We start from the raw sequence: 24,532 nt of genomic DNA, 5'->3' as shown, positions 1-24,532 counted from the left end.
GAACTAATCATGGGGGTGTGGGGGATGACGGGGGAATGGAAAAGAAATGATCAGTTCCTAGGAATTAAATATATAAGTATGAAAGTAGAGTTTTATGTAATTCAAGAAAAAAATGAAGGTTTGATCAAGATGAAAATTATGAAAAGGAAGTTCATTATGGAGGATAGATCTACAAATTCTACCTCTCATCAAATAAAATCTTAGAAAATAATAAATATGAAAGATAAATTTGTATAGCTGTCTTTCGATTGATCAGCTGCTAGTGAGGGATAATTAAAAACATATCACAAGGAAAATTCTACAAGTAGTGAGAAGATAAAGACAGATTACCCCCCAAAAAACAGGGATGTCATTGGCATCTGTTATCTGCAATGGTGGATCATTGAAGAGGATGAAAATGTGTTTTCTCCCTTAAGTACTGAGGGGAAAATGATTTTGAAATCTATATTATACACCTACCTAGTTGAAGTATGAGAGCAAAATAGTATTTCGAGGTTTTCAGGAATTCAGGAAGTTTGCATTTCTGAACCCTGTTACAGTGGCTGCAACAGTGGGCTCAAGTATAGCGAAAATTGTGGGGATGTTGCAGGACTGGGCAGTGTTTCATTTTGTTGCATGTAGGGTTGCTGTGAGTCAGAACCGACTGCATGGCATCCAACATCTGAAAGAATCACCAGAGGATTCTTGTGTAGAAAGACAAGATACACATTCGACAAAAAAACTTATTTAAAAATAAGGCAACTGATTTGAAAAATTTTTCTTAAGAAAGCAGCAAAATGAAAAAGAACAATTAGGAATAAAAGCTTAAATTTCAGCAGCACAATGGAAGTGGCCAGGTAAGGTTACTTAAAATGTGCTAAGGTGGTTTTCTTCCTTACTCCCTCCTCTCCTTTTGTTAAGAGCTTTTTGGGTTTTTTGTTTTTGTTTTTTAAAGTTTTGCTTGGGATGGGAAGGAGAGAGTACTGATTAACTATAGATTTTAGTAGAAAAATAGAAGTTTAAATATGCTGCTTGGAAGGTTATAGTTAGTGCTAGAAAACTGCAAGTAAGATATAGCTTCCATTAGAAGCTTCATTTGGTTCAGAGAAACCTCATTCATTCTAGCTATATAGATAAGACAAGTGTATAGAGAAAAGAAGAAAGAGAGGTGAGGAAAACAAAAGAAAAAGCATAATAAAACCAAAACAAAATGTCAGTAAGACCAACCATGTTAAGCATAGCAGATGTTTAAAAGTTAATGATTAAAATTCCTTTATTAAGAGAGAAAATAAAATCTACCCCAAAAGAAAAAAATCTTGTATCTTCAGAATTAAAGGATACAGGAGCCAGTTTGAAAAAGACTCCTACTAGGAATATTTGAATCCATTTAATCCTCAAAACAGGGAATAAAACATTATTTACTACCATTGGCAGTAACTGTTACCAAAACTGTTTATTCTTAAATTTGATAAAGAGTAAAGAGAAATAATCAAGTCTTTGTCTTACCTCTTTAAAATGTAGTAGGTAGTAGGAGTGAGTGAGTGAATGAGTCAGGAAATCACCATTCTAAGTCTGCCCTTTCACTTGCTTTTTATTGCTATCATTGGCTAAGTTTATACTGGTTTTATTGAGAACGAAGGTGGTAGAAAAATTCATGCCACCAAATCTAGAAAAGAACTTTTTCTAGTGAACATGCTATATTTGATTATAACTGGTAGTAATAGTCTATAAATTACAAAATAGTATGTATGATTGAATACTTTCTCAGTGAGGATTGGGAACCAACCTCAGCATTTGCTAAAGGTGCAGGGAAAGTGTGAATCACTGGGAATTGTGCTGGATAATCCAAATAAGATGCATATTTACGTTCTAGTTGAAGGAAAAAGTAATGCTAAAAAGAATTCCAGCATTGTTTTCCAAGGGAGAAATGTATCTTTAGTGATTTTCCACAGAGGGGCATAGTTGTGTATTCTTACAGATTATGAAAAGGTCTTTAAGGTGAAATTCTTTTGGTTCTGAGTATTATGAGTACTTACATCTAGGTACATTCTTTTGACAGACTTTATTATGCCCTGTGGGAGCTCTGGTAGCGTAGTGCCTAAGACACTTGACTGCTAACCAGAAGGCTTGAGGTTCAAACCCATCAGCCACTCCTCAGAAGGAAGATGGGGCAATCTACTTCTGTAGTGATACTGCCTTGGAAACCCAAGGAGGGGTTGCTATGAGTTGGTTTCCACTCGATGGCACTTAACAACAACAACATTATGCCCTGTTAAATATTTTTCTTTCCATTAAGTTTTACTTTGCATATTTTATTAATTTATTAGACAATATATATTGGCTCTTTACTATAAATAATACTGAATTTAGATTTTTGCCCTTTCCTTCCTTTCTCCAACTAATTTGAGGTAATATGCATTTGTTCCAAAGTTTATAAGGGAGTGTGCTATCTGCACGAAGCAAGGGCAAGGTGGATAAACCACACCTTCATTTGCTAAGAATTACCATGGGTCCACTTCCCACTGGAAGTAGATCTAGTCCTTGCCTTTGCACATCTCTATCCAGCAGCTCCAAACAGCACTGTCTCTCATCCGTGGCCACCTGGGGCCAAGTCGGGGTACTAGCTAAAAGCAAAGGGGTCCACATGACTCCTTGCACTTTAGGCTAGCTGGCTTTTTCTCATCCCTGCCCACCTGAAGCCAAGACAGTGGGCATTGGCCACAAATTTGGAAATTCACATAATTTTTGTCACTTCTACTACCCACCTTCTCTGATCCTAGCCACCCCAAGCTAGGTCAGAGCATACAAGTTAAAAAAATTAAAAAAAGACATAGTCCTTCAGACTGCCAAATAAGCTGACACCAGCTCTTCCTGGCTTTCACTGTCCCCCTGTGGGTTCATTAATTCCTTGGAAAGCCTCACAGAAATCACAGAGAGTATTTAAATTTAACAGTTACCTGTTTATTATAACCAGTAAGGATAGAAAAGAAGAGAGGCATGGGACATAATCTGGGAGGGGTCATGCCATGAGGCTTTCATACATGCCATTCTCCCAAGCAGATGTTCTTGTTCTTCCAGGAAGTCAAACGTTTGTGTCCCAGGCCTTTTATCGTATACTCATGATTAGGTTTCATTGAACAATCATTATTAGGACCTCGCTGGGTAGAAGATTGATCGAATAAGTGAATGTGCATGGCTGATTGCACCATGCCCCCTTCCCTCCCTGAGGTTAGCTGATTTAATGGTTGCCTGGTGGTACAGTGATTAGGCACTCAACTGCTTACCAAAAAGGTCATGGGTTTGAACCTACCAGCTCCTCCTCTGCAGAAGAAAGATAAAGCATTCTGCTTCTTAAAGATTTACAGCTTGGAAACCCTGTGGGGCAGTTCTACTCTGTCCTGTAAGGTCTCTATATATTCGAATTGATTTGATGGCAGTGGGTTTGGTTTGGTTTTGATTTGACTGGTTTAGAAGACAAAGATAACTCGATTGCTGAAGAATTCGAAAGGCCATCTTTCATGAACCAAAACAAAGGCCAAATCATTTCTTTGTATCACAGGGGGTCAGCAAGCTTATTTTACTTTCCATATTATTTCCTCCCATGTTTGAGAGTTAAGTGTAATTGTTGTGTGCTGAGTCAGTTTCAACTCAGCAACCCTATACAACAGAGCAGGCTGTAATCTTATGAAAGCAAGCTGCCGCATCTTTCTCCCATAAAGAGGTTAGTAGATTCAGACCTCCAACCTTTGTGTAAATAGCTGAGCTGTTAACCACTGTGCTACCAGGGGCTTCTTTCCCCTGTTTGGGAGTTAATCCGCATTGTCAGACATTGAGCATATAACAATCTCTTATCCCCATCATTTGTCTTAGTTTTACAGTTAAATATATTGATTACTTACTAGCAATGCTATGCTGAAACTTTGGCAGGTATTCCTTGATTATCTTAAAGTCATTGTCCTATAAATTCTTTATGAAGCATTTATGAGAATGATGATTCCCTTTGATATTGTACATGTTCTTCAGTTTTGTCTGTAACCTTTATTCTTGACTGCTAGTATAAAAAACCCTTGGCTTACATTTTCTCCCTGAAAACTTTGTTACTTCATTGTCTTCTAGCATAAAATATCTGTGAAATCCTATTTTCTTTTCCTTAAGCATGATTTAGTCCTTTCTTGTTCCCCCTGGATGCCCAAAGGATGTATTTTTCCTTTAAAGTCCAGTTGTTTTATTAGAATATGGCTTGGTGTCAGTCTTTCTGGGTCAGTTTTCCCAGGGGTATTTTATGTATATTCAGATCTTTTTATTTCAGGGGAGTTTTCTTAAATTATGGTTTTTAGTATTCTTTTCTGATTGTTTTTTGAAGGAGTGGTACTCCTTTTATATATATATATAAGTTCGATTTTCATTGCCTGTCTTTTATATCTAAAAGGAACTCTGGTAGCACAGTGCCTAAGGCATCTGACTGCTAACCAGGAGGTTGGTAGTTCAAACCCACCAGCCACTTCACAGAAGCACAGCTGGGCAATCTACTTCCATAAAGATTTACTGCTTTGGAAACCCAACAGGGGTCGCTAGAAGTCGGAGTCAACTCTATGGCAGTGGTGGTGTTTTGTTTGTTTTTTTTTTTTTCCTTTTTCTTTTTTAGCGTCCTTTAAATCTGTTACCATTCCTTAATTACCTTTTTTTTTCCCCATCTGTCTCCTTTTCATCATCTGTTTCCCTCCTGTGTCTTTCCATGGTGTCTCTTTGGTCTTACGTTCCTCTAATTTAGTCTTCATTCCTGAAAAGTATTCAAATTGATGATTATTTCTTTACCTTGTCTGTTTGTTTTTTTCCCTTGTCTGTCTTCTGTGTTCTAATCATTTCATTTCTGAGGATTTTTGTTTCTAATTTATATTTCTCTTTCACTGCTTCTGTTTATTTCATATAAAGTAATAACTCCCATCTATTTCTTGGGCATATTTTTCTGATCTACCTTCATTGCCCTCAGTACATCATTTGGATTGTTGGTCTCTTTTTTTCCTTTTCTGAGACTCATGCAAATGAGATGGGTTTTTCTTGTCTTTTAAGAGGAATTTCTATTTTAAGTGGCAAGGGTGTTCTGGGATAGCTTTCCTTTTCCTAGCTTCAAAGCTCTAAGACACACACTTCTGTTTTCCTGTGACATAATTAAAAATATGACCTTTTTAATCTGTGTAGCCACTTATATCGTACTTTTTGAGATCTGTCTCTTTTCAGCCCCAACCCCATGAGTATCTGAACTTCTCTCTCCTTTATCCTTGTGTTCCAGCCCTGCTCAGTTAGGATTTTATTCCCAGCACTGTGTTCTCAGTTTAGTGTTCCTGCTTTCCTGGAAGGAGTCTTACTGGATGTTTCTAAGAGCCCAGAGAGCTTAGGCGGATCCAGCATTTTCTGGATTCACCATCTTGCACTTAACCTTTGTAATCCCTTTTCCCATTGCCCTGGTTGTTCTCAGATCTGTTTGCTGAATTTTCCATTCCACGTGGAGAAGTTTTCTTTTGGGGGTGAGTACTTCGTCATGATTTGGTGCTCTCCAGTCTCACGGCTACTGGAAGCTACCTTTTTCTTCTCTCCATAACCTCGGACATGGCTGCTGCCCTCACAGTTCTTGCTGCAGTTGGTGGCTTGGTCACACCTGCCTGTATTCTGGGGTTTGTGAGGACCCTTGATGCTTAGTTGCATTAAAGGTAATGTCTGTGAGAGTGTTTCTTAGACGTCCTAGTCACTCTGTTTTATGAGATTTGGGGAGATGACAAATCTGTGATATTACTACCATTTTAACCGTTCTCTCCATTAGATCTCAGGGCTGCATTAACTAATTTAAGGCCTCAGTGAGGTAGCCCTAATAGTTTGCTATAACTGGTTTTTCAGTTTCACAAACTCACTAAATTTACCTAATCTGTCTAGAATAAATTACTCCTATTTAGAGTATAGGTTATTACAGCTTAAAATATTACAGTCTATATTTCTTTTAAAAATTCATTTGTTTTTAATACATTAGATATTAATCACTTTTATTTGAGCTTAATACAAAACTGGAGGAAGGGAATTCTCTTTGCCTTCTTGATTTTTTTTTCCCATCCTTCGCATACATCAACATCTCTCATGTCGGTTTGAGCCCTTAAATTGCATTTAAGCCAAGACTTGTCCCGTATCATTGGATTTCTAGATGAAGTAAAGCTTTATCCTGATATCAAGGTCCAAGTGTATTATATCTAAACATTATATGTAAGATTTTCAATTGTTGGTGTCTCCAGAAAGAATGTAGTTCCATGTAACTCCAATAGTTTTTAATATTACATTACTTGTGAACTTTTTTAATGATTAACTGACATTATATGTTTGCTAGGGAAGTAATAAGATAGAAGCCAACCTTGAACTCCAGTTTATAGAATAGTTAAATGTCTAGCTTATTCCTGTTTAAGTTAGTGGGGGCAGAATTATTTGGACATTAGAGTAGGGAAAGTGGAGTAGTTACACATTTCTTTTGGACTTGAAATGGATTCATACTATATAAAGCCATGTTGTTGTTAGCTGCTCTTCAGTTGGCTCTAATTCACAGTATGAAAAAAATAAATACTTCAAGTGGTTGGCCTTTCTCTTTCTTTGATTAACTTGGATAATGGCAAGTCGATTAAATGAAAGGAAACTTAGAAAGCTGGAAAACTTATGCTTAATAACAGGGCTTAAGTTGCTATTAAATAGTGGTAGTTCCCACACTGTTTTTCTGTCTGTACATGTCCAAATGCATACCAAGCACCTGTTGCTAACTGGTCTTGTTACACGTGAATGTAGGAGGGTTACACAATAAAGAAGCATGCTACCCCTGTCCCCCAGAAGTACCACTGTTGTGGGCCTAGAGCATAAAGATCTCGAGTCACCTGAAAGATTAATGTGGCAAACATTAGTTGGTGTATCATTCAAGATCATCTGGTAAATGAGAGCATGCTAGCCAGTAGTTTTGTGGCATCTAGAAATACATACGCTTGAGATTATCCATTATATGTATATATGTGTGAATACAGAAAACATCGGAGCAGTGTGGGACCCAGCAAACCTGTTTCCCAGCCCCGGCGGAACATCGTGGGCTGCAGAATTCAGCATGGGTGGAAAGAAGGGAATGGACCTGTTACACAGTGGAAAGGAACAGTTCTGGATCAGGTTCCTGTAAATCCTTCATTGTATCTTATAAAATACGATGGATTTGACTGTGTTTATGGACTAGAACTTAATAAAGATGAAAGAGTTTCTGCACTTGAAGTCCTCCCTGATAGAGTTGGTAAGTTCTTTTCACTATTTGTGCAGTATATGCTTTAAAACTCTATTGAAATGAATGGTTTTTATCATTCTTCTGCATTATTGGTATTTTTATTGGAATGCAAGCACTCCATTTAAAATAGCCACACAAAAGCCATCAAAATTGATCAGTAAATGTTTCAAAACCCCAGGTCAAGAAATTGTTGAACGTAAAGATGTATAAAATTGTTCCTCCAAAAAATTTAATAATTCCTAGTATGGTTATTTCTAGAATTTTTGGGTAAGAATATTATTAGCTCAGACATCCTGTGTGTTAATTTCAGCAGATTACAATATCTAAGAGAAGGATGAATTTATTTTGGATTCTGTGACACGTTTGTTTCACTGTATATTACATAAATGACAGTGCACAATGTATTGTCTGTTCTTTGATCTAAAACTTAAGCATTCAGATACATGTGCTTTGTTATACATTCTTTAGAGTTTGTTGCACAGTGCTTTGGAAATGAATGACTTCTTTTTAATGTCACACAGTGTTTCTTTTCCCTGGCAAGTGTCCCAGGTGAAACATAAAATAACAACTGATAAAATTTTTAAGTCATATAAAATGCAACCAAATTAATATTATTTTCTTTAGAGTATTTACTTTGAAATATTTTATCGTTATTACAGTGATGCGGCTCTTGCTAAAAAAATAGTTTCTGCTTTTAGAAGCCTATATCATTATAAAAAGCTTCAGCAGACCTATACTTTGAGGGAAGATTGGATATCATAAAAACTTTAAAAAAAAATTTTTTTTGTTGTCAGGTTGTCCAGGGAAGAAACTAGTCCAATTTTCTCCTTTGTTTATCTTCAGACTATGATCTTGTGTTCTTAGGACATATGTGTTTTCCCAACAAGCTAACTCTTTGCCAAAACAGTAAATTATTTTGTTAATCATCCTTTTAGAGATGTCAAATGCTAAGTATTTGTTATCCTATATAAACATAGTTCAGTTTTCACAGGCGACTTTAAATTTAAATCTTCACTATTATTCTCAAAGGTAACTAATTATGGAATATAAAACTTGACATTTTCAACATTTTTATGTATTCTAAGCATGACTAGACACCTTGTTTTTCCTCATGACCAAAAAAAAAAATACTCCTTATAGAAAGAAAACAGCTTTCCTTAATTTGTTTTAGGCGGTACATTATAGTTAAAATCATATTTTCTTTAAGGTAAATGTGGGAGAAGGAGTAATAAACTATGTATCAACCTAAAAGCATTGAGTAATGGTGCCTGCGATGAGGTCTGGGGATCCTTCAAGTTCCATGAAACCTTTTCAGGTGTTTGTGAGGTCAAAACTATTTTCATAATAAAATTATGGGATTTACCTTTTCACTCTCATTGTTTCACAAGTATAGAGTGAGATTTTCTACTACCCATTTGGAAGATCCACATAACTCTGCAAATATGGTATTTCCATAGGAGTAATTCATGATGTTACCAAATCATTACCTGGTAAAAAGATCCATTCATAGTGCAAGACAGACTAGTAGATTTTAATGTAACATAGTGGACACATTTATTGATAATGGTTTTAGATTCTGCGTTGTTGTTGTTGTTATTTGCCGTTGAGTCGGCCCCGACTCATAGCGACCGACCCCTCCTTGGGTTTCCGAGGCAGTTATCACTACGGAAGTAGGATTGCCCAACCTTCCTTCCGAGGAGTGGCTGGTGGGTTTGAACCGCCAGCCTCCTGGTTAGCAGTTAAGTGCCTTAGGCACTATGCTACCAGAGCTAGATTCTGCATTGCAACTAATATTAAAGGAATTATTAACTGAGTTTTGATGTAGTATCATAGAAGAATATCCAATATTATCTGAAAAGAATATTAAAGTACTTCTCTTATCAGCCTATTTTTGTGAAGGGTGGATTTTATAACAAATTAAATGCAGAGTCAGGTGTGAGAATCTAGCTGTTTTTTAAGGTAGACATTGAAGAGATAAAAATGTAAAACAGTGCCACTTTTAGTTCTGCATTTTTAGAAACTAGTTACTTTTCATGAAAAAAGATGTTTACATTGATAGTTTTAAATTTCTCATTTCCTTTCTAAAATAATAAACACTGATAGATACAAATGCTTTTTCAGGTTCTTAGTAAGTTTTAAGAGTATAAAGGAGTCCTGAGATCACAAAGTTGGTAATTTCTGGCTTGAAGAAACCAGTTGAGTTTTTTTAATAGCATGTATAGAGAGTAGCTAATTCTGTGTAATTTATTATTATTATTATATATTTAAGCAAAGAATATCTCATCATAATGTTTAAGATACCTATTACATTTACCAAGGAATTCTAATTTATCTTCCTTTGGTTTTTATTATGCTACAGTAGTAAAAACACCGATTAATTAATAAAATAGGAATGCTGATTGCTTTTTAAAGACAGTTGTTTCTATGGCTACAAGAAAATGTTCTGAAATTGAGAAATGAATAGAGTAGATTAGTAGTTAAAGGGACAAGCAGTATCAGCATCACTTGGGAACATGTAAGGAATTAAAAATCTTGGCTTCACCTCAGGGGTACTGAATCAAACTCTGGGAATATGCCCCAGCAATTTTCAGTAAGCCTTCTGGATGATACTTGCTAATGCATTGCATAGACACATTTCAGGTTCTCTTCTTTAGTAAGTTTAGTCTTAATAGTAAATATTCAATGAAACATTTTATCAACATTGGATGTTTTGTTTTTTAATTCCCAGCAACATCTCGAATCAGTGATGCACACTTAGCAGACACAATGATTGGTAAAGCTGTGGAACATATGTTTGAGACAGAGGATGGTTCTAAAGATGAATGGAGGGGAATGGTCTTAGCACGTGCACCTATAATGAACACATGGTTTTACATTACCTATGAAAAAGATCCCGTCTTGTACATGTACCAGCTCTTAGATGACTATAAAGAAGGCGACCTTCGCATCATGCCTGATTCTAGTAAGTAAATGTTGGCACCTTCATTTTTTTATTATTTAAAAGAAATTTGGATTTTAAAACAAGATATTTGATTAACTATTTTAAAGATACATTTTTCATTTTAATTATTAGGGAATTTTGATTATTGTATCTTAGTCATTGGTTGTGAAAATTTTCTTCCTCTCGCTAAAAATTGTATATAAGAAAATGTGTGATAATCAGTTGCTGTTTGACTTCCATACTAAAATATCAAAACCAAACTCACTACTATCACTTGATTCTGACTCATAGCGACCCCCATAAGGTTTCTGAGGCAGTGAATCTTTACAGAAGTAGGTTGCCCCATCTTCCTTCTGCAGAGTGGCTGGTGGATTTAAACCACGACCTAGTGGTTAGCAGTCAAATGCCTTAGGCACTGTGCCACCAGACCTCCTTGTAATAAAATGGAGGTGATTGTTGTTGTTGTTGTTATGTGCCGTTGAGTCGGCCCTGACTCATAGCGACCCCTCCTTGGGTTTCCGAGGCAGTATCACTACAGAAGTAGGATTGCCCAACCTTCCTTCCGAGGAGTGGCTGGTGGGTTTGAACCGCCAGCGGTCTGGTTAGCAGGCAAGTGTCTTAGCCACTATGCTACCCGAGCTCCTAAATAGAGGTTAGGGTTGTGTTGTTTTTTTTTTTTTTTTTTTTGACAGATTTATTTTAGTGTATGAGTATACAGGTATGCTTCACTTAATGTCCATTTGAGCAATATCTGACTCCATATACATCTGTGGTTCTGTAAGAGTGTTCTTTTTGTCTGTTTATTAAGCACCACTCCTTTTATTATTTCCCCACTCCCTGGAAGGAAGGTTGAGCAATCTACTTCTGTAGTGATACCGCCTCGGAAACCCAAAGAGAGGTCACTGTGAGTTGGGTTCGACTTGATGGCTCATAACAACAAGAGTGATTTTAAGGGAGCTCTGGTAGCGTAGTGCCTAAGGCACTTGACTGCTAACCAGAAGGCTGGCAGTTCAAACCCACCAGCCACTCTTTGGAAGGAAGGTTGGACAATCTACTTCCGTAGTGATACCCCCTCAGAAACTTAAGAAGAGGTCACTATGAGTCAGCTCTGATTCAACGGCACATAACAACAACGATTTTAAAGACCTCAAACCCGTATCATGAGTGAGATACAGGCAGTGAGGCAGGGATGGCTCAGGGTCTGGGCTCTTGGGCTATGTCCTGTGACCAGGTGAGTGCGTGGGACTGGGCATGCTCTGTTCCCTCCCCACTTGCTTCTGGTCACTTCTCTGGCTCCCGCTCCTTGTTCTTCTAGTCTCTATCAGCAGCACCTTCAGTGGTGGCAGCAGTGAGGATGACCAGAAGTGGGCTCCCATAGGCTTTAATAGGACGTTTGCATGACATTAAAATCACATAGTCTTAACTTCACAGAACATATTGTGGACATGAAGCAAAAGCATACATGTATTTGAAGCTTCCTGTTCATGTGAATTTTCATTCATCATAATAACTTAGCAGTACAGATATATTTAGACTCTTATTCCTTAATATCAAGTATTGCCAGAGAGCACTTCTTAGTAAGCAGAACTCTCAGCATAGGATCCCTTGTCTATTCAGGAGCCTTACTCCAGTGTTTTGACTTTCATTTTTTTATTTATTATTTTGTATTATTTTATTAATAGTACTATTTTTACTTTTATTATTTTAAAATATATGAAAGTTATGATTATTAAAATAAATTCCTTTGTCCCTTTCTCTCCACTTTAACAGGTAAATCGTTCATGACCAGTATGGTTTTATATATTTTTCTTCCAACTTAATTCTTCAGAAGCCAACCCTAGACATTATATCAATCTATCTGTATGGAATTAAACTCCACTTTAGAGAATAGTGATTTCAGAAAATAGTTCATTGGGGAACCTTTTAATAATAACCGACTTTCAGAGTCAGTGTTTAGACAGACCATTTGCCTGTTTCCATAAGTAGTCTCAGATACTTTTAAGTCCATATGGGTATTTAGTGGGGAAAGTAGAAAAGAGTATGACTAGAGTTAATTTCATCAATTGTCCCTTTAAAAAAAATTGTTCTAGTAACACTCCTCGGAAGGAAGGTTGGGCAATCCTACTTCCGTAGTGATACTGCCTCGGAAACCCAAGGAGGGGTCGCTATGAGTCGGGGCCGACTCGACGGCACATAACAACAACAACAACAAGTAAAATACATATGTAATTGCTATTTTTAAGTATACAATTCAGTGACATTACATTCACCAAGTTGTGCAACCATCTGTACTATTTTCAAAAATTTTTTATCACCCTAAACAAATTCAGTGTCTCTTAAGCAAAAGCTCCCCATGCCAAACTTCCCTAGCCTCTAGCAACTACTACTAAATGTTGGTCTGTGTATGTATTTGCCTATTCTAGTACCTGTTTCATACAAGTGGGATCATGTGTTTATCCCTTTATGTCTGATTTACTGCACTCAGCATAATGTTTTTAAGGTTTGTTCATGTTGTAAGCATGTATTATGTAGCTTATATAGTATATATGTATTTAGAGTCTCTGGCTGGTGCCCACAGTTAATGCACTCAGCTACTAACTAAAAGTTTGATTGTTCACGTATACCCAGAGACTCCTAGGAAGAAAGCCAGGTGATCTACTTCTGAAAAATCAGCCATGGAACACAGTTCTACTCTGACGTACCATGGAGTCACCCTGAGTTAGAATTAATTTGGCAGCTTTTTGTTTATTTATTTATTTTTAATGTATGTTCCACATTTTGTTTATTCATTCATCTGTTGATGGCTACTTGAGTTGTTTTTACCATTTATCTTCTGTGAGTAAGGCTGGTATGAACTGTTGTGTACAAGTATCAATTTGAATCTTTACTTTGAAGAATCTTTGATATTTTTCTACGAGTTGAATTGTTGGGTCATAAGGTTTTCTACGTTTAACTTTTTGAAAAGCTAAAACTATTTTCCATAGCAGTTGTACCATTTTACATTGCCACCAGCAATGCATGAATATTCTAATTTCTCCACATCCTTGTCAACACTTGTTACTATTCTTGTTGTCCTTGTGAGGGCTCTGGGTGGCACAAACAGTTAGCACTGAACCACACTGATCTCAAGGTTAGTGGTTTGAACTGACCCGGCAATGTCATGACCAGAAATCTGCTTCCATAAAGATTACATCCAAGAACACCCTGTGGAGCAGTTCTGTTTTGTAACGCATTGAATCAACTCAATGGCAACAAGTAGTGAGGATGACGTAGTATCTCATTGTGGTTTTGAAGGCTCTTTTTTTTTAAACTTGCCCAAGAGCCTGTCCTCAAGCATATGCATCCCTGACTCTGGACAAATATGTCTGCAGATACTGGATATATTAACAAAGTAACAATCATTTCTATTTCTTTTTTTTTTTTTAGTTCTTCTGAACAAGCCAGTTAATTAATGACACTACTAATGTCCTTTTTTGGCCTTGAATTCTTTACTGGTACTTAGCTTTTTATTTATTTCCAAGTTTATTTGCATTTGTTATAGAGGTGTAATAGAAATACAAAGGCATTTAAAATTTATCATGATACCATTCCTTGAAAGCATTTTCCCAGCATGAATTAATTTTATCTTTGATGTTTTGGTCGAGAAATATTAATATTAACCTAATAATAGAAAGTGTGAGGTCATTTGCACATACTCCATCCCTTTCCTAACTCTTCTGTTTTTTCCCCCTCCCCCTAGCCACTTATTTATTATATCACTCCATTCTTCCTCCAAGTTGCTTAAATAGTTTTGAGTGCTTGGAACATTTATTTTCACATCAGAAACAGTGATGGTTGGTGTGAAAAGCTCTGAAATGGTCTGATCTCCTATGTTTGGGCCCCAGTTCTGTTGCTGATATTGACCTCTATATGATTAGTCCCTTGGGTCACTCAGGGCTGTGGTAATAATAAAGTGTGATCATTGTTTGGAATTCCTTCTTAATGGTAAGCTCTGGTGGCATAGTGCCTAAAATGTTTGACTGCTAACCAGAAGGCTGGTGGTTCAAATCCACCAGCCAGTCCTTGGAAGGAACATTGGGCAATCTAATTCTGTAGAGATACCACCTCAGAAACCCAAGAACAGGGCACTGTGAGTTGAATCAACTCAACCAGCAGTGAGGTTTTTTTGTTTTGTTTTGTTTTGGTTTGGTTTGGTTTGTTAATGGTAAAGTGCCATAAAAGTGTGGCAGTTTGAAGATGCTACTTGAAAGAAGATAATTTCTGAAGAGAAGCATTTAGTGTAGATTTCGTATTCATCCCTGTTGAACAGAACCTGGTAACATTATATCCATTTGTTCTCCTTCTGGATTGTGTCACTCAATGAGAAAATTTGTTGTAACTAAAGAAGCAAATGATGCAGCTTTTCCTCAGGGACTTTTAAAAACTATCGGTCTGGATCATCCTCAGAAATCCAGTTGTAATTGGTACATGGTGGAGTTCAACCACCTCCTACAATTAAAGCATTGGAAGTCTTGTATGTTTTGAAATTGGGTTAGGGAGATAATGTTGAATGCAGTGAAGTATAAATATTTACTCTCTGGTCTTCTAAGGAAAAGTTTGCCATGCTCTGGTCTAGATAATTGAAAACAAATTCACAATATTAAAAAATACATATTAAAATAGACACATGAGTTGGTATTTTCTATAAATTGACTTTACATTTCCTACCCCCACCCCCTACCCCACCTCCTTTAAATACAGATGATTCTCCTCCAGCAGAAAGGGAACCAGGAGAAGTTGTGGACAGCCTGGTAGGCAAACAAGTGGAATATGCCAAAGAAGATGGCTCGAAAAGGACTGGCATGGTCATTCATCAAGTAGAAGCCAAACCATCTGTCTATTTCATCAAGTTTGATGATGATTTCCATATTTATGTCTACGATTTGGTGAAAACATCCTAGATGTCATCGTGAACTTTGCCAAATTTGTGGAACTATTAAATGTATAATTTGTAGACATAAAGACTTGATTGCTTTCCAGTTTAATGAAAGCTTAAATGTCCCTGCGAACCCACAATCTCTGCCAGCAAAACTGTTTTGTTCTGAGTAGTACAGATTTATGTGAACACAAAGCATTTTGTGTAAGGAACACCTTCCTCTTAAAAGAAATATGTATCTTTGGAGAGGAGTCACAGGCAAATTTGGTAAAAGTTAAGCTAATATCATAATCATCAAAAACTATTAATAGATCTTAACCATTTTCCCCTTCACCCTAACTCTCCTATTCTGCTGCCACAATGCAAGTGTAGTTTGGTATTTTTTTGTTACTGCCTTTTTGAGATATATATCTATACTTATCTACCTATCTATATATCTATGTGTATATATAGAGTACATATTTATACACATAGCTATATGTATTCTCTTACTCTCTCTCTTTTTCTCTCGCTCGCGGCAGTCCTTTCTTTGTGGATTGGATAAGGGGTTAAATAATTTTCTCCAGTTTAACAGGAGTGCTTGATTCAAGTCAGTCATACATATTATACATATATATACATATGTGTATATATGTATACATACATACTCTTGTTTATTTAAACTTAAATTTGGATACAAGAAGCAATAGAGATGTTCAGCCTTTTTTGAAAGGTGAAAATACAGTACACCTTTTAAATCTGGAGACTTTAAATGATAAGTGAAAATCTGAATCACAGTTAATGACCCACATTAGACATTTTAGAGACTGGTCAGCTATCTGGATAAAAGGCTGCCTTTATTCTAAGCGTTGTAATTTTTTGTTGTTATATTTTAAATCTTAAGTATTTTTTTAGTAAAACCCAGGTACTTTGTCCACAAAGTGTAATGGAGGTGTATTTTGGATGGCACATTTGGCCCATTATTTGTACAAATTAGTAACCTGGATTTTAGTATATGAATTTAAAAGAGAGTTGGTACATCAGTGGTTTGTGTGTATGTGTTTTGAGTTCCTGGAAGAGCACGATACTTTTATATTAGAAATGTAAGTTTTAAGAATGGCATTGTTGCCTTCTTACAAATTCTTTGGGATTTTTTATTACTGTTATTATTGATGAATGATTATGGTCAAAAGGCTTTTTCCCCCTGGCTTTTCTCCACAAAGATTGTCTTGACAAATAACAGCTTAAATCTATTGATGCCTTTTGTGATGTTGTATGTCCTTGCTTACAGTATGCTGTTAGTGTGGATTCCATTCAGTGGACTGTAGGATTTTGCATGTCAGTGATATTTTACCATATAAGGTTCCATCATCTATGTTAGTTTCCAGGTGTAAGTAATAGCGGCCCTTAGCCACAGAATCCTTACATGGAAAATTCTTGCAAAGTAGTTTTAAACCAAAACAGAATTGCAGAAATGGTTGGTTTTACCACCAAAATTGCCATATATCACTTGGTTTTGGATACACCTTGGTGGTTTGCAAGCAAGGAAAATAAGCAATATGTGAAACTAGTCTCTCTCATGGAGAGGCTCAGACTTGAGATTTCAAAAGGCTAACCATGCAAGCTGTCAGCACCAGAGGTTTAAGATCAGAGGGCCAAGGGACTTACTTATTGTGGCTATTCTTGATGTTAAGAGACTTGATAATTTAAAGATTTCTACTCATATTTTGCTTGACTCCCATTTTAGTCTTAAGGTATATGTTTCATGATGCAACTGCTGTCCATGGCTATCATCAGATTAGGCCCAAAATTCTACCTTGGGCAACCAAAGGCAAGCTTCTTAGCACAGTGTGAAAGCACTGAGGTCATAAATGTTTCCTGTGTTTGAGTTTCATGCTGCAGATCTGGTATGTCTTTTCTGTTGTCTCCCATTTTCTATTGAGTCACTACATGTATATCTCAAGGCTGAGCCTGGCTCTATGAACCCAAGCTTATATTTGTGGCACAACAGTGACTGTATCCAGCACACACAATGTGTGCGTAACTTAGTACAGTGAAAAAGTTCATTTTGAAGTATGCTGAGGGTTGGGTCACCAAAACATTTTAGCATTATCTAATGACTTGCATTGTGGATTTTCTACAAGCAACTTTAGCAACTGTAATACACCACATGATCTGCTAATCTGTAGGTGAATGTTACATGTGTGTGTATTTTAATAATTGTTTCATTTATTGCTTTTAGGGGTGAGGGAAGAGGAAGGATTTTTGTTCTGTTTTCCTTTTTTTTTTCCTCCATTCATTCTTTTGGTGGCTTAAACCACATTTATTGATGCTGTGACTTATTCTACTCCATGGCTTTTGTGTCTTTGGCTTCATTTTAGGCTCAAGTTTCAGATCTGCATGCATTGCTTGCATTTCCCTGGTATCTAAATGTTGGTTCCTTGTTACAGGAATTGAACATTAACTTCCAAAATTATTATAGGGCTTGTGATGACACAAGACACAAATCTGTGTATAAATTTATTGGCCTTTCTCATTTACCTGCTATAGTATTATTGTATTGTGTGTATATGTGTATGTGAGAGAGAGAGAGAAAGAGAGAGATGTCAGGCTGCCATGTAAAACTTCAAAGAAAAATCTTAAAAGCAGACCATCCTTTTTTGCATGCTCTATTCTAAGTAGAATGTTCAATGTAACTAACTAAAATTGCATGTTAAAGATATCTAGGTTTTTTGTTTTCTATCTTTTTTTTCATTTGTTTTCAGTTTTCTGTATATTTGCTTACTGTGCTGTTTTAGTGGTTGTAGGATAAAAATGCACTAGTGAAGCAAATGTAGTGCCAACAGAAGGTAATTTTCCACTTGTATATTGTCATGCAGCATTTGAAGGGACTGTGTATTCTTTAAAAAAATCACAGTTACTTCTAAAAACAGATATCATTTCTATTATTGTTTTATGTGCCAAACCCCAAAGTGCACTGGACTTGAATTTTTGAAAGCTGTAGACCATTAGAACACTGTTTTGATTGTTGCAAATTGTAGTGCCTAAAATCATTCTTAAGCTGATTGTCTTAATAAACAAAAAAACGTTCTCCAAAGACAAAACAGAAACAATTATTATCACTGAAAGTAATTATGGTTGAAATGTTTGTGGTTCCTTGGAAATGCTGCGCTTTTTGTATTTTACATCATTAGTGCAGTTTGAATGAAAGTGTATAGTTCAGAGGTCTTCGTGTTCACATTTTAAAAATTAGGTAAATGACCTCATCTTTAGAGCTTGAATTCATTTTTTAATTTTCATTTTATTTTATACAGTGTGTACACAGTTCCCTGTTCTCTGCATTTAGAAGTATAAACAATATAAATCTGTTAATTCTGTAAGTAATTTTTATAATTATGATGTAACTCTATCCTATCCTCAAAACATTTAAAATAAACCCTTTATGTGCAACTCCTGACTGTAAATTTTGTGTTCATGAGCAAATGAAAAAAACATTTTAAGCCAGGTAACTTTTTTTTTTACCTTTTTCACCACATGTAAATGTCAGATATTCATAGGAAGAGAAAGAAAAGAAATTTTTATTTGTATGATAGCATTTAATGCCACCTAAAAGTAGAGGGGTGGGGAGGCGCAGTAATCAGTATTGCATATATATTATATAGCCCAAAATACTAAGTTTGTGATTGGACAGTAATGAGAATTTTTAATTTATCATAAGATTTTAAATTTAGAATGGTTTTAAGTACAATTAAGTACAGTGAAACCTGTGAGCTGGAACTCTGCAGGACTGACTTATTTTTCCTGATCTTGTAAGTTTTCCACCTTTCACAATGAAGGCTTACTACTTTTTTTTATCTTTTGTTTTAATGGAAAATACTTGGATTTTCCTCCTCTGACAGGTTTCCATCTTTTGCAGGTTCTGGCTTCGTGGATTTTACTATACCATAATTTGTATTTTAAACTTTTACATCTATCTTGCTTTGAATGTTGCCTATAATATTTTTGTTCATACTTGATACTGGTCAGCTTCTGTAATGAAAACTCTCCATTTCTCAGTTGTTGTTGTTGTTGTTGTTATGTGCCGTTGAGTCGGCCCCGACTCATAGCGACCCCTCCTTGGGTTTCCGAGGCGGTATCACTACGGAAGTAGGATTGCCCAACCTTCCTTCCGAGGAGTGGCTGGTGGGTTTGAACCACCAGCCTTCTGGTTAGCAGTCAAGTGCTTTAGCCACTATGCTACCATTTCTCAGTAGTAAGGCTAAATGAAGGTAATATTAAATTATATATGCTCTATGTTTTATACTAGGAGCTCTGGTAAACTCTAACTGGGACCTCAGGAAACCTGGCTTCTAAACTCATTATATGTGTTATAAGTAGCTTTGACCAAGACAAGTGCTGAGTGTGGAATTGGTTAGTGGGACTGATTTTAAGACCTTTCCAGTTCTGGTAGAATGTTGTAGTTTGGGGCAGGAAATAAACAATTGGGAGTCTTGCTATCTTAAGAAAGCATAGGTGCTTACCCTAGTCTAGATTTTAGGATATCTTTGCTGAAGGTAAATTAATCGTTGTGTGTCTGTGATATGGAAGGTACGACTTGCTAAATATTTTCTCAGAAAAGTAACAGAGTAAGTTTAGAGATTTGAGATTGATGACTGGCATTTGTAAACTGCTAAGTTAGATCAGTGTTGTAAATAATCATCACTCTATTGGAGAATTGGAAAGGCCTTTTTTTTTTTTTTTTTTTGTCGTTGTGCAGTTACAACTCTGTAGTAGTAAAAAGCATTTGACACAAAACATTAGTAACTGCTTGTAAGTACTATGCCAGGCACTTTGGATGCATGATTTCGTTTAATTCTTAATAATTGTGAGGAAAGCACTACTTTTAGATGGCTTGGGGATTATAAAGAGGGTCAGCTGTCAGACTCGGGCTACCTGACCGTACATTGTGCTCAGGCTGCTCTGCTAATGCCCCTTGAATTAAATTATTTCAGTAGAGTGATTGGAATAGTCTATACTCTAATTCTTTCTATGTGTAACTTTTGTAACCTATTTATTTCATAACCGACTTATTTCTTAAGTTGATAGATGGTAGCAAAAAGGTGTTTTCTTATTTTCACATTGACTAATAAAAAGTTTTGCATTGGTCATTAAAATATAGAAGTCTTAAGTCTCAGTATTTGTTGTTGTTGTTGTTGTCATGTGCCATGGAGTCAAACCCGACTCATAGCGACCCCTCCTCGGGTTTCCGAGGCAGTATCACTACGGAAGTAGGATTGCCCAACCTTCCTTCCGAGGAGTGGCTGGTGGGTTTGAACCACCAGCCGTCTGGTTAGCAGGCAAGTGTCTTAGCCACTATGCTACCACAGCTCCCCTCAGTATTTATACACTAAGAATTAAAACTCAAGAGTTATTTTATCCTGGAAAAATAAATGATATCCCTTATTTTGAGAGAAACTACTGAAGAAATTTCAGTAGTGATTTTCTATTACTAGAATGTACTTTTATTTTTATATTTGAGAGATACTTTAAACATGTCATTAATTTTTTTAAAGCCTGAATTTTCTATGCTCATAGTATATAATCTCCTATCTAATCATTCTATTAATTGGTCTGGACTGTGTCTATCATATAATTTACTGTGCTGCAGAATTTAATTCATTCCCCAGATACTCCTGGATAATATCCATCTGTCTTAGTATTGGCTGTGTAGCAGATAGATTGTGGATATTGCCTTGGCACAGATATTCACCTGAAATTGACATTAACATTCTTTCTCCTTAGTTTTTAAGTGAGGTCACTAGCCCAGATAGTGTGGCGCAGTTCCCTCTAGTTCAAGCTTTGGTGACTCTGAAGTGTGTGGGAATGGGAGCATATCCATGCATTCTGTGTACATGTATGTTTTAGGCTTCTTCCTGCCTTCATTTTCATCTTCATACTTTTTTATTCCTTTGAATGTATGGTTTCTGGGGGATAATTGGTTTATGTAGTTTATGTACCATGTGAACTACTTAAAATCCTTTATATGATAGGACAGCTATAATTTTCAAATTCTGTTTTTATGTTGGAACTGCTGAAGCAGATTATGATACTGCCGAAAAGGACACTAGAAGGCCTTTTATGAACTTGGGGTTAATACAAACAAGTTATCAAAACAAACTCGGCCCCTCCCTGGGTTTCCCAGGTATCTCTATGGAAGTAGAGGAGTGGCTGGTGGGTTTGAACCAGCCTTCTGGTTAGCAGTCATATGCCTGAGGCACTGCGTCACCAGAGCTCCCAACAAGTTATCAGCAACTTAGAAATGAATTTTAAAAATTCTGAATTATCCTCAAATAATAGGTTTTAAAATAGCTTTAAAGCTTTTGCCTGAATTTATCTCTTTAAGGATTAGTCAGAAATTTGATAGCCGCTTTTCATTGTTTTCCCTTGTACCCACAGGCTTGTGCATGCACACTTGTGAAAATGTCTGGGCATTGTGGCTAGAAATACAAGAGGAAGGTGGTCACTTATGACTTAGGGAGATGACATCTGTAGTTATTTTCCATAAAGCTGTTCTTTTATCATACATTCTGTTTGTGTATATGTAAAAATGTTCCTCAGGTTATGCTATAATGCCATGGGTAAGCAGTTTTAACCACTGGATTTGTTTCTTAATGTATTCCAAATCTGCTTCGTCACAGAATTTTTGTGGTCATTTTCAGAACAGTCTTACAAGTGGAGAGCTGTATATTAAAGATATAAAACAAGTCTGAGGCAGTAGAGTCCACAGTCTACATTGTACCATGACCAGAAACATGGCCTATAGGTATATCACTGCACAGATAATACCTGTTTGTGGGAAAAAATCATTACCCACATGTCTATTTCCTTAATTAACACAAGCATCATACTGCCCTTTTTTTATTGATAATTACATTTTTTTGAAATGGCAAAGCTCTGCCAATTAAGTACATGTGATAGACTGCTAACAGTTTGTTTCTGTGATAGTACATGGCATGTTGTTGTTGTTTTTATATGCCGTCAAGTCGGACCCCACTCATAGCAACCCCTCCTTGGGTTTCCGAGGCAGTATCACTACGGAAGTAGACTGCCCAACCTTTCTTCCAAGAAGTGGCCGGTGGGTTTGAACCACCAGCCTTCTGGTGAGCAGTTCATAGGCACTGTGGCACCAGAGCTCCCGTACTTGGCATACCTTATTAAAATTTAATTGGGCTGGCCTACTGTTAACCTTACAAAGGAAAAGAAAATCTTGTTTCAGGGCAGTGTTTTGGGTAGAGACTATTTTTAATAATACTGATGCTGTGGCTGAGTTCCAGATCTAGCACAACTGTTGGTGTGATCTCAAGCAAACTATTTGGCCTCTCTGGTTTCCTCATCTGCCAAAGGGGGGAGAATCCAGCCCTGCATATAGTTTCAAATGAGATGCTGTGCATGAATATAATGTAGACCTGAAGCAGAGGGAACAAGTCCTACCATCTTTGCAATGCAAGAATATTGGCATTTCATACTACAGTAATTCTTGTAAATAAAGAGAACAGTGTTGTTGTTTAAGGTCTTACAATGTATTGCTTTTGGATGTTGGAGGTGACACTTTTAATTTTACATGGTTTCACTGATCATATGATGTAATTTTGCATTGTCGTAGCATTCATGAATACTAAATTGCCTCATTAGTAATAATTTTAAAAGCACATCTACTTTCAGAATGTTTTGCTGCCAAAAAGGGAAGTAGCACTTTTTATAAAAGGACAGTTGTGCCCACACAGTGAAATGTATCTATTCTGTATTATACAGAAGTAATTATTGTCCCCATTTTCACATTAGACTTTAGATAGACTGTTTATTTAACTACAGCTTTTTTTCCCCTTTCTGATATAAATTTGAAGTTAGTCTTTGGAGAATGTTTAAAAGTTGAATTTAACTTCTAGGAAAAATTTGCAGGTGTTAAAATGTACTTTAGTTCTGTTGTTGTTAGGTGCCATCGAGTCAACTCTGACTCATAGTGACCCTGTGTATAACGTAACAAAACACTGCCTGGTTCTGTGCCAGCCTCACAATTCTTGCTATACCTGAGCCCATTGTTGCAGGCACTGTGCCAATTCATCTCATTGAGGCTCTTGCCCTTTTTCACTGCCCCTCCACTTTACCGAGCATGATATCCTTCTCCAGGGAATGGTCCCTTTTGAAAACATGACCAAAGTAGTTGAGACGAAGTCTGGTCATTCTCACCTCTAAAGAACATAGCAGCTGCATTTCTTCCAGGATAGATTTGTTAGTGTTTCTGGTAGTCCATGCTACTTTCAGTATTCTTTGCCAGCACCACAACTCAAAAGCATCAACTCTTCTTTGGTCTTCCTTATTTGTGGGTTTTTAACTTTGGTCCCCCATACTCTTTCCTTCTAAATAAAGTTAACTGATATATTTAAATTGTAATAGAATCTCATTCTGTTTTAATGTACTGAAAAAAGAAAACTATCAAGATTGTGACAGAATGATGATTACATTATGGCACTTGACCATATAGTGCTGTCAGATTCTTCCACAAACCATTTTGTAAAGTGCTAGAGGGGCACCTGTGATGGAAATAGCCTGTCTAGAAGAAAGCACATCATTTTCTTCCTTCTCAGAAGTGAAGATAAAAACCAAACTCACTGCTGTTGAGTCAATTCTAACTCATAGCAGCCCCTCTTTGGGGTTGTGAGGTGGTATCTCCACAGAAGTAGATTGCCCAGTCTTCCTTCCAAGGAGTGGCTGGTGGGTTTGAACCACCAGGCTTCTGATTAGCAAGCAATCAAGTGCCTTAGGCACTATGCTACCAGAGCTCCAAAGTGAAGATATTAAAGTGAAATAGTAGGCTGACCTCCTAATTAAACTTCTTTAGAATGTAATTTCAAATTTTGAAACCTTCCAGGTTTTTATTATTAAATTTATAAATGGATCAATTCTAACTTAATTCCATTGGAATGCTATTCAGGTAATAGGAAACATGTACTTTTTCCTCTAGTATATTTTGTAACTGTTTGAGTATATACAAATAATTTTATAATCCACCTAAGGTATTTTATGGAACTAGTTAGATATAGTTGCTTTGTCTTTCTTGGAAGTTCTCCATGAACCTTTTGTGAATTTTTAAACTGAGCCATGGTTGGCTGTTTCTTGCCAGGTAAATGTAAATTGATGTGGTATACCACCACCTAACCTCAGAAAGGCTGCTACAGTAACAGCTCCAAATTTGTAGTCACTGTTAGAGTATTAAAATCCCAGTGTGATGACATAGTTATGATTTGGGGAATTTGATTAGAAGTGCTCTGCTGAAGAAGCATCATGTGGACCTTTTAGGTAAATGAACAAAATCTGATAGAATTAGCCTTAGATTTTAGAATCAGGTTACTGTTTTAAAACATCTCTCTGCCTCAGTTTCTTTCCTTGA

The 24,532-nt window shown here is 36.5% G+C and overlaps 1 protein-coding gene across 1 annotated transcript in view; it reads left to right on the top strand.

Annotated features, from left to right (window-relative positions):
• The window catches only part of SPIN1 (spindlin 1), a 79,573-nt gene extending 64,422 nt beyond the window's left edge, over positions 1 to 15,151 (top strand). The window contains exons 3-5 of the mRNA XM_007946333.2: positions 7,026 to 7,279; positions 9,999 to 10,232; positions 14,952 to 15,151. Coding sequence (XP_007944524.1) covers positions 7,026 to 7,279; positions 9,999 to 10,232; positions 14,952 to 15,151 — 688 coding nt within the window. The remainder of the gene's footprint in view (positions 1 to 7,025; positions 7,280 to 9,998; positions 10,233 to 14,951) is intronic.
• The last annotated feature ends 9,381 nt before the right edge of the window (positions 15,152 to 24,532 follow it).

Source organism: Orycteropus afer, unplaced genomic scaffold (assembly GCF_000298275.1).
Source record: "Orycteropus afer afer isolate SDZICR_OR568_19922 unplaced genomic scaffold, OryAfe1.0 scaffold00156, whole genome shotgun sequence".
NCBI lineage: Eukaryota > Metazoa > Chordata > Mammalia > Tubulidentata > Orycteropodidae > Orycteropus > Orycteropus afer.
The sequence above is the reverse complement of the archived record's forward strand: the minus strand, read 5'-3'. Positions and strand labels throughout refer to the sequence as shown.